The 10,281-nt window shown below is 39.4% G+C and overlaps 1 protein-coding gene across 1 annotated transcript in view; it reads left to right on the forward strand.

Moving 5' to 3' along the window:
* Nucleotides 1-8,817, forward strand: part of RASA3 (RAS p21 protein activator 3) — a 201,074-nt gene extending 192,257 nt beyond the window's left edge. The window contains exons 20-24 of the mRNA XM_065405324.1: nt 889-971; nt 4,627-4,835; nt 6,458-6,561; nt 7,860-8,043; nt 8,692-8,817. Of these exons, the coding sequence (XP_065261396.1) occupies nt 889-971; nt 4,627-4,835; nt 6,458-6,561; nt 7,860-8,043; nt 8,692-8,767 (656 nt within the window). The 3' untranslated portion in view covers nt 8,768-8,817. The remainder of the gene's footprint in view (nt 1-888; nt 972-4,626; nt 4,836-6,457; nt 6,562-7,859; nt 8,044-8,691) is intronic.
* The last annotated feature ends 1,464 nt before the right edge of the window (nt 8,818-10,281 follow it).

The raw sequence follows: 10,281 nt of genomic DNA on the forward strand, positions 1-10,281 counted from the left end.
ACATGCCCATCTTTTATTGAATTAATTAATTCTCTTATTCTTGCATTCATTATCACTTATCAATTGGATTCCAGAAATGGACTCTCTCTTTAGTGGTTTTCATTAATTTTGTAGCACTTGCACTATTAACAGAAGCACACTGGGGTTTGAGTACATGCTTTGAACTTTCAAACATTTGTTCATAAGTAAAATCCTTAATATTAGATTAAGATTACAAAGATTATTTCAGGAGTTTCCAACTAGATTGGATTTTTTTATTCAGTAGAGAGTAACAACTTATCCTTCTATTGTGTGCATTTGCTGAGGGAACGATTGCAGATTCCATTAACTATTAGATCACTTAACTCTCTCAACCATGAAGTCTGCATCATGCCCACCATCCTTAATCACCTGCACCGACAGGAAGGATTCCCTTTTTTTGCTGCCTCTTGAGGGAAAATGTTCTGTCTGCAACTTTCCCAATCACTGCCTGAATAGGTGATTTTTGAAGCGGTTTGGTGGTGGCACATTTTGCAGCTAAAAACAGAAATGAATTTAAGGTAATATTGAGGTTTTGACAGCATGGGGAGGAGGGATAGCTCAGTGGTTTGAGCATTGGCCTGCTAAACCCAGTGTTGTGAGTTCAGTCCTTGAGGGGGCCATTTAGGGAACTGGGGTAAAAATCTGTCTGAGGATTGGTCCTGCTTTGAGCAGGGGCTTGGACTAGATGACCTCCTGAGGTCCCTTCCAACCCTAATATTCTATGATTCTATGTCAATGAAACAAGCTTTCTTGCAGTCAAACTGAACTCTTCCTTCACAGAAATCAAAGCAGGGCTTTTAATAAGAGCAGAGGGCAAAGTGACATTTGAACAGTTATGCAGCTTTAGCTTGCAATTGTTTATTGCAGGTGATCACCCACTGTGTAGCATTCCGATAGAAAACATTCTGGCAGTGGAGAAATTGGAGGAGGAGTCCTTTAAAATGAAAAATGTAAGTAGGTCATCTTCAACTGTTAGTTGGGTTTGTCTTGGTCCCCACCCCCACCAAATCTCCTCTTTCCTTTTTGTAACTCGTGTTGGATTTCCATTGGAAGACTTAGCAGCCACAGCTGCTTGTTCTGTATCTAGTAGCATGGGTGTCCAAAAGTGAAGTCCATTGAGATTTTTAATGTGGCCTTGTCAGCGGTATCTGGATTTAGTTATCTGCAGCACACACTTAGTACTGCCCACTCACTGCTGCATCAGCTGTCTGGGCTCTAGATAGTTGGACACAGGTAAGGCAACTGAGTCTCTGCCCTTCCCATCAGCTCTAGGTCTGATCCTTGGGAATGAATTAACTCCTTACATTTACAACAGAGCACATTATCTAGCAATACTCTATCAGTTAGCATATCTTCATAGAATAATGACATAGCATGTATGTATCTGGTATAGAATATATGGGAATGAGAGGTATGGTCCCAGACACTTGCCAATATAACCTTTACACCATCTGAACTTGATAATGTGGTATAATAGTTCTGTTGGCATGTGTGCAGGATGGCTGCATTTCTTAACAGTCGAGTACCAGAGCATGCTTTTATGTATTTGATATATATCATCTATTATACAGAAACTGTTTTTAGAAATGTACGAATTTAAGTGATGTCAGAATCCTTTTTCATACTCCTCTGCCTCTAACGTCAGCTACCATAGGTGGTATGATTTCAACTGTACAGATCTGAGAGGTCTTATAAAATTAATTATATGTTTTTATCTGTCTCTAAACATTATCTAAAATAGGTATTTATTCATAAATTATTATGACTTCCAGCTTCTATGTCATGTGATCCTTCCACTTCCTAAATTACATGCGCTCTGAGGACCAGAATGGGTAATGTTCAGGCTTAGACCAGATACCAGACCTGTGATAGTATTTTTACTGATTGGCTGAGCAAAGCGAGACCCTACGCTCAACTCAGTGGCATTTGTCTGTAATGTGATAACAGTGGCACTGCTCTGTTTGTCTGTAACAAGACGCAGTAGGCTGTAGCTCACTGTTTCTTAGGGTACCTCCTCATTGCACAGTTAACTTAAGTATTTGTTGAATAAAAACCAAAAGATGCAACATTTATGTAGTTTTCATAATAGAACCGTGCTTTGAAGTTAAGCATTCCTTTTTGCATGGGAAATGCAGATCTTTGAACATATTTCAAGATAAAATTCCCCCAACTCTCTCCTGGAAATGGTAGAATATGCTATTGCCCACCTCCCCAGCCAATGAGGCCTTCTGCTGGATTATTTTCAATATCAGAGAATTTCTATTTATCTTAGAATGTAGAAATAGAATACAATGATATGGGCAGAATTCTAAAACCCTGCTGCCTATGCAGCTGATGTGAATTCTCCATACTGGATGCAAAGTATGTTTAAAGATCCACATCTACTATAAATATTTTCTTGGCATCCGTGTTCGTCATCTTGCACCAAATCCCATTTTCATCATTCCTAATGAGTTTCATAATGTGTGGTAGATGCCAGCACCACGTAAGGGCACAGTACGCCTCCCCCAGTCTGTCTCTCTTCTTTCAAGAAGTCCTCAGGATCCTTGAGCAGAGAGTTGTTTTACAAGTAACTTTCTGGTCTTCTGCAGAACATTGCTTGAAGAACAAATGCTGTGTCTGGTGTTTTTTGAGCCTAAAAAGGTCTTACAACTACTTGAAATTCTTGGCTTAACTGTCGGCTTCTCAGTAACAGTTTCCATACATTAGGTCACTTATAATGGTATCCCATTACACAGCCACATATCCCTTATAAATCTGTTCCTTTGTTGTAACATACAGAGCTCCGCTACACTAAGCAGTGTGTTAAAATTCACTTTCCTACAGCTCTGTGTTAAACAGGGGCTGAGCTGTATGCTCTAGACTTGCAATTCCCGTCTCACCTCAAATTAGCACTTTTTCTCCTGGCAAGTTTTTAAAAGGGAATACTGCATTTTGTCCACACTTTGTCCATGCCCAGCTGATCACACTAATAATTGCTATAGCAGTATTGTGGTGAAGTTCACACCTTTTTATTTGGTGTCTGGTATCAGTAAAAAAAAATACTGAACACGAGGAAAAAATGCCAACCGCAGCCTTCCTTTCTCTTTCGGTGAAAATCCATTTAAATCAAGAAGTGTACTTGTAAAATAGAAGGGGTATTCCTAGTTTCCAAGAATACAAACCTTAAAGTGTAATAAAGGGAGCAGAGACTGAACTGATACCATGTATTGAAGTGAGCTTCCTTTAAAATACTATCCCTTATCCAGTCAGTGTACAATCTGGGACAGTGATCTCTGTGTTTGTAATTCAGAAAGGTGAGTTTATACAAAAAAATTGATAACCCTGAGGACACAGTCGTATGGGAAATAATACTTAGCCATATACAAAGCCATATACAAACAGTAATGTACAGATTTTAATTTTGTCGGGGACTTAGTTAAACATGAAAGGGGAAAGAAAACCAGTGAATGCTAACTATTTAGAAAAGTTATATGAACTTCAAGTACTTGATTTTGCTTTTCCAGTATTTGCTGTTATCTCATTAACTTTAACCTCAGTAATCCCCAACAGATTTTCAGATATCACTTTATCTGGAAAAGGAATTATGTTTGAAATGTTACCTTTTTCAAGAGGAAGGAAGAGCATGGAAAAGGATTGATAGTGGTTGTGATTTCTTTGATTGCAAGCAGTTTGGGGTAGGGACTGTGTCTTCATAAATGTTCATACAGCATCTACAAAATGGAATCCCAGTCGTGATTTGGAGTGCCTAAGCATTATCTCCATCTCCATTATCTCCATCTCTGGAAATATTTAAGAGTAGGTTAGATAAATGTCTATCAGGGATGGTCTAGACAGTATTTGGTCCAGCCATGAGGGCAGGGGACTGGACTCAATGACCTCTCGAGGTCCCTTCCAGTCCTAGAATCTATGAATTAACATGACATAAACATTTTAATAATTTGAGCCACTAACACACCCCTGTATTTTCACAAGGAAGTCTGCACTTCTGTTACTTTATTAGTGGTTATATTTATTGTGTGCAGGTGGTTATAAAAGGGAAAGAAAATCAAAACAAAATAAGTGCTAAGAGGTTCATTTTGTGTCAGTTAAAGCAAAATAGGCACGGCGGCTGATTGCAAACTCAATTCTTCCCCCTCCCACTACAAAAGGTGTTTCCTTTCAGCCCAGCATTTGCTTTCTCTGTCAGCCTTCCAAAACTTGAAGCTGTTCTATTAAAACATTACTAAAATTGTATCTCTGACTCGGACTGATCACTGTAAGGGTGTGTTCCTCAGTAAGCAAATTAATCTCAGTTGTTTATAAATTGTCTCCTGTAGGAGCAGGATTAACATGTTGCACAAAGAGGTTTTATTTTTAAAGAAATAGTTAATCTTTCAGTTTACAGATCCATTTGTGTTTAACAGGATTTCTTGCTGCTTTTAGATGCATCTTTTGGTCTAAAACCTTTTCCTGTTTCCTTTAATAATCCACTGATCAGACTGTACCTTCCAATATAGAGGTTTATGCTGTTAAGACTCCCTCCTTTACTTTGTATTCTTTTAAATTGACTCTAATGTTAATTAAATTGGTGGTTCAGTCTGTGGCTTATTTCCTTGTTTTCAGATGTTCCAAGTGATTCAGCCTGAGAGAGTCCTGTACATCCAGGCAAATAACTGTGTCGAGGCCAAGGACTGGATTGACATACTTACTAAAGTTAGCCAGTGCAACAAGAAACGCCTCACAGTCTACCACCCTTCCGCATACCTTAATGGACACTGGCTGTGCTGTAAGGCCACTGCAGATAATACTCCTGGCTGTACGCCCTGCACTGGGTAAGGGTTGGTAGGACACTGCTTGTTTTAAATTCTGCCAGGGGCATGTTAAGTATGTGCAATGTGGCCTCCCAATAGGTAATATTTGTGAAGAAGTTGCAAGCTGCCTGGGCATCTCTGGGTTCTAGACAACAAACTGTCGTCTTAGGTCAGTTGTGTTGTCATCCCAATCTTCTTCTCATACCTAGTGCAACTGGCATCTTCAGACCCTGGTTAAATTGCTCTATCTTCATAGTACATGAGACATTAGTAAGTCTAGTACAGGATAAAATTCAAAACCATCGTATGTGAGAGCAAAATCTTAAGCTCCTAAAACTGCCTACAGCTCAGAAGGAGCGGCTTTCCATTCCTTGCTTGTATGTTAAACTGAAGACAACATCTAGACTAACAAAAACAAGTGGTGTTATTATTTATAGGGTCTCCAGCACCCTGTGTGAAATGAGAACAGCTGTTGTCCTCACAAAAACCAATGGCCTGGCTGTTGGTAACCTGCATTGTACGCTGCTTTGTAAATCCAGATCTGTGGGACCTGGGCCCGGGGACTCAGTATTTTGAAGCCCCTGCTTGAGTGTCCAAACTGCATTGTAAACCTGGGCTTATAACTGCTGGACCCGGCTGTCTCAATCATGCTGTTGCGTCCACGCTGCATTACGCAGAGCTTCTGACTCGGGTCTGTGGCTTGAGCTGTCTCCACGCAGCAAAATGACAGGGCTTGAACCCAGGCCTCTAGCAGAGATCTAGGGCCTGGGTCCTGAGTGCTTGCTGACCTGACTCAGACTGTTTCTGTGGGTACGTCTACACTCCAATAAAAGCCATCAGCACCAAGTCTCAGAGCCTTGGTCAATTGACTTCGGCTCACCTGGTTCAGGCTGCGGGGCTAAAAATTGCAGCATAAACGTTCGGACTCGGGCTGGAGCCTGGACTCTGAGACCCACCCCCCTCGCAGCGTTTCAAAGCCTGGGCTCCAGCCTGAACATCTAAACTGCCATTTTTAGCCCTGCAAGCCTGAATCAGCTAACCTGGGCCAGCCGTAGCTGTGCAGTGTAGACGTACCCTGTGTGGACAGAATGGGGGCTTGGTTTCAAATGTGAGCCAGAGCCTGAACTTAGTGTGCAGTGTAGACATACCCTCAGAGGCCAAGAATTGAATAGCCAAAGACTTAGCTATCTTCTCACTGTATCTGTCAGCCTAGCCACATTCATTAATCCCTAAAGTGTCTGAATATTTGTAAAGAATCTTCTTTTCTGAGTTAGTGTGTGGGGTAGTTTGAACTGTCATCACCCTGACCTGGTCTGTGGAAAAACAGACCGCTTCCGGATCCAGGACACTGAGTCTAGCACCTTTTCTTGAATACTCACTTCTAAAGAAGAAAATGTACAAACTTCTGCACCTATGATGTTAGGTTTGTACTGTTACTGTGTGGTATGCCACACATCTGCAGGATTAAGAAAAGCTTAGCAACACCTTGTTTTAATGCCTGCATATAAATATGAAACTGATTCACACTCCCATATTCATGACATTAGGTCTGCAGTGTTGCTCTCGTGCTGTAAAAGAGATTTTTTTAAACCCGTCTGACTGAGAATGGTACTATCACTGCCTCCCTTTTTTATCTTTTACAGAGGCCTCCCTGCAAATATACAACTAGACATAGATGGAGATAGAGAAACTGAACGCATCTACTCCCTTTTCAACTTATATATGCCTAAATTGGAGAAAATGCAAGGTGAGCATGAAGAAGTGTCGTTTCACTGCTTCTAGAAATAAGAAAATAACTTAATTTTATGCTCCCAATACCTCTAGACCAACTGTGCGGATACATATTTGCATAACACTGTGATCATCATTTAACTTTTTACTGCTGCCATGGAAGGTTATGCGACTTATTTTTGGTACACAGTGGAAGATTCACATGCAAAGAATGTTTTGTGTAACAGTTGTTTGAAATATGGTCTTAACCCCAGAACCCTAATATAGTTTAGGCATAGAGCATAGTTTGCATGCTCTGAATTGGCAAATTAGATTGTGCACTAACTAGAATTGTATTGATCTTGTGAGGAAGAAGCAGCCAAGTTGAGTTTTCAGGGGAACATGGTTTTGTGTTACCAGAAGCCGTGTGCATATTTCTGACTCGATTCCCCAGAGTATGCTGAATCCAAACAAAAAGAACAGGAGTACTTGTGGCACCTTAGAGACTAACAAATTTATCTGAGCATAAGCTTTCGTGGGCTAGAGCCCACTTCTTCAGATGCATAGAATGGAACATATATTGAGGAGATATATATACACATACAGAGAGCATGAAAAGGTGGGAGTTGTCTTACCAACTCTGAGAGGCCAATTAAGTAAGAGAAAAAACTTTTGAAGTGATAATCAAGATAGCCCAGTACAGACAGTTTGATAAGAAGTGTGAGAATACTTACATGGGGAGATAGATTCAATGTTTGTAATGGCTCAGCCATTCCCAGTCTCTATTCAAGCCTAAATTGACTGTATCTAGTTTGCATATCAATTCAAGTTCAGCAGTTTCTAGTTGGAGTCTGTTTTTGAAGCTTTTCTGTTGCAAAATTGCCACCCTCAGGTCTGTTATTGAGTGACCAGACAGGTTAAAGTGTTCTCCTACTGGTTTTTGAATGTTATGATTCCTGATGTCAGATTTGTGTCCATTTATTCTTTTGCGTAGAGACTGTCCGGTTTGGCCAATAAATGCTCAAATAAATTTGTTAGTCTCTAAGGTGCCTCAAGTACTCCTGTTCTTTTTGCGGATACAGACTAACACGGCTGCTACTCTGAAACCTGTTATAGTTAAGCTTCTCTTGAAAATTCACACTTAGACTTCTAATTGCCTTTTGGGAACATAGATGAATGCATCTTGCTTCTTAATCAATAGTACTTAACTTCTAATGCAAGACCAACTTTAGTTTCTAATTACCAGCAAAGTGACACCGGTTGGCGTATGTGACCCCAATTAAACTATTTTTTACAGTGTGCCTGTCCTATTTTTTTTTTTATCTGTTTTCATAGAGGCCTGTGGCAGCAAATCTGTATATGATGGGCCAGAACAAGAAGAGTATTCAACATTTATCATTGATGACCCAAAGGAGACTTATAAAACACTAAAGCAGATCATAGAAGGTGTTGGAACTTTGGAACAGGAACATGCTCAGTATAAGAGGGATAAATTCAAGAAGACAAAATATGGAAGCCAGTAAGTATAGTTTGTTCAATAGCTCTGTAAAACAGAATTTGATTTAGTTACGTTCTGGTTTTCAAAACAATAGAGTAGGAAAAATCTTGCAGCTGGTATAAGATGTTAACGTAGGCTTAGTCTGATTGTACTTTGAATGGTTTATAATAATTTGTAAAATGCTTTCTTTTGACAAGGTAGAGACAGTGGTAAAAAGTATTTGAAGACAAAAATGTATGAAAAGCGAAAACTCTGTAGCAAGATTATATGGGGAAAAAAAGAATACATGCCCATAAAATGACAGCTAAATATCAGAAGATGCCTCTATTTAACCCTGAATATTGTACAGAGCTAGTTGAAAATATTAGTGCAGTCTGCTACAACCATTTATTTAGATTTATACTGAGTATCAAAAAAAGGGCCCATTCAAAGCTCTGGGTATACTTGACATTAAAAAACAAACACTGAAACAGACCCAGGAATTCCCCCAGTTCAACTCAAATACACAGCTACAACATGAATATAACTGAAATTAACTGACCTCACTTCTAATAAATATTTGCTTTTATGGTTTTCTGTTACAGTATAACTATTGTCAGAACATTTTATTCCAAAAAGCAATACAATATAAATATAACAGTTCCACCAACTTTTTTCCCCCTTTTTTAGGGAACATCCTATTGGGGACAAGAGTTTCCAGAGTTACATCAGGCAGCAATCTGAAATCTCAGCACATTCCATTTAAAGTGTGAAGGAAATCACAGGATGGTGCTGAAGGGTCAAATCGATGAAGCGACAAGCTTAAAAACTAAAATAAAAGGGAAGCCACATGTAGCAAAATGTAGATAAGTGTCAAGCTTACAAACTTTGGGACTTGCTAAGTGTGTTGTTCTCTCTCCAAGAACTGTTACGATAGTTGCTATGCACTTTATTCATCTGGTTATCAACAGATGACTGAACTCTGCCTTCTAGGCAGCTGCTGTTGTGTGTGAGTGTGTGTGTGTGTGTGTGTGTGTGTGTGTATATGTTTTTATATTTGCTTCGGTTTCTTGGAATCTAGTGATCAGTTCAATGATCAAGGTGTGTGGACTTCATCTTGACACTCTGGCAATTCCTTACGTTGCTGAAACCAAGCAAGCTGTTGAAAGGCAGCATTTTCTAGAATTGTTTGTTACTGTTTTGGGGGGTGTTTTTGTTCCTGGTTACTGTATGTTATGTCACACATCCGCATTGTATATTAGGAAAAGCCTAGCAACACTTTGCTTTAAATGCCTACATTAAAAAAAGAAGTGGTAAAAAAACCCCTCTTTTTTTAGTGTCGTCTCCCACATTGTAGCTTGCATTATCAAGAGCTGGTCGAGGAGCAGGCCTTTTGTTTTTACAGTAGCATAATTTCTGTTAAAGATGCACAGTTTTTAATTGAAATCCAGATCTGAATGGTACTCTTGATATTTTTGAGATACAACGTTGTTTCTACAAAACCTTCAGTGGACATTTTTGTTTTCAATATGAAATCTTGGTTCTCTAATGAAATTAACTAAAACGAATTAGAGTAGGTGAAAGAAAATGTCTAGCATGGACATTAGTTTGCTATACAGTCTAGTCACAGTAAGATTTGAATGGCTATTTTAAGGAGATTAGATAGACAAGGTGGGGGCGGTGATATATTTTATTGGACCAAATTCTGTTGGTGAGAGAGACAAGCTTTTCAAGCTTACATCCCCCACACCTGAAGAAGCGCTCTGTGTAAGCTCAGCTCTCTCACCAACAGAAGTTGGTCCAATAAGAGAGAATCCCTCCCCCACCTTGTCTCTCTAATATCCTGGGACCAACATGGCTACAACAACAATTGATATTTTAAGGAGAGGCTAAACAACTTGTTCTGATTTTGAAAAATGGCACTGCTTTTCCCCTGCAGCAGGGAGAGTGCTTAAAGCCCTGTGCCTGACAGCTGAAATACACCAAGTCCCCAAGCATAAGTCTTCGGAGATGGTTTGCTACCGAATAATGCTTAAAAACTGAGATCCATGCTATCCTGGCACCACTTGTTTTTTTTGGAATATAGATTTATACTTTTCCAGGGAAGTTTTTTAAATCTTTTAAAAAATATCTAAATAAAAGTTTGCTAAAAGTAATTTAAGCTTTAGTACATTAGATAGTCGGTGTATTAATGTGTTGTGAGTGTAGGGGAAGTGGAATGAACTAGGTATCTCAGTAATATCAACAAACATTGAGGAGGGGAATTAAAAATCTGCTAAA

The sequence above is a fragment of the Emys orbicularis genome, chromosome 1 (genome assembly GCF_028017835.1).
Source record: "Emys orbicularis isolate rEmyOrb1 chromosome 1, rEmyOrb1.hap1, whole genome shotgun sequence".
NCBI classification, from domain to species: Eukaryota; Metazoa; Chordata; order Testudines; family Emydidae; genus Emys; species Emys orbicularis.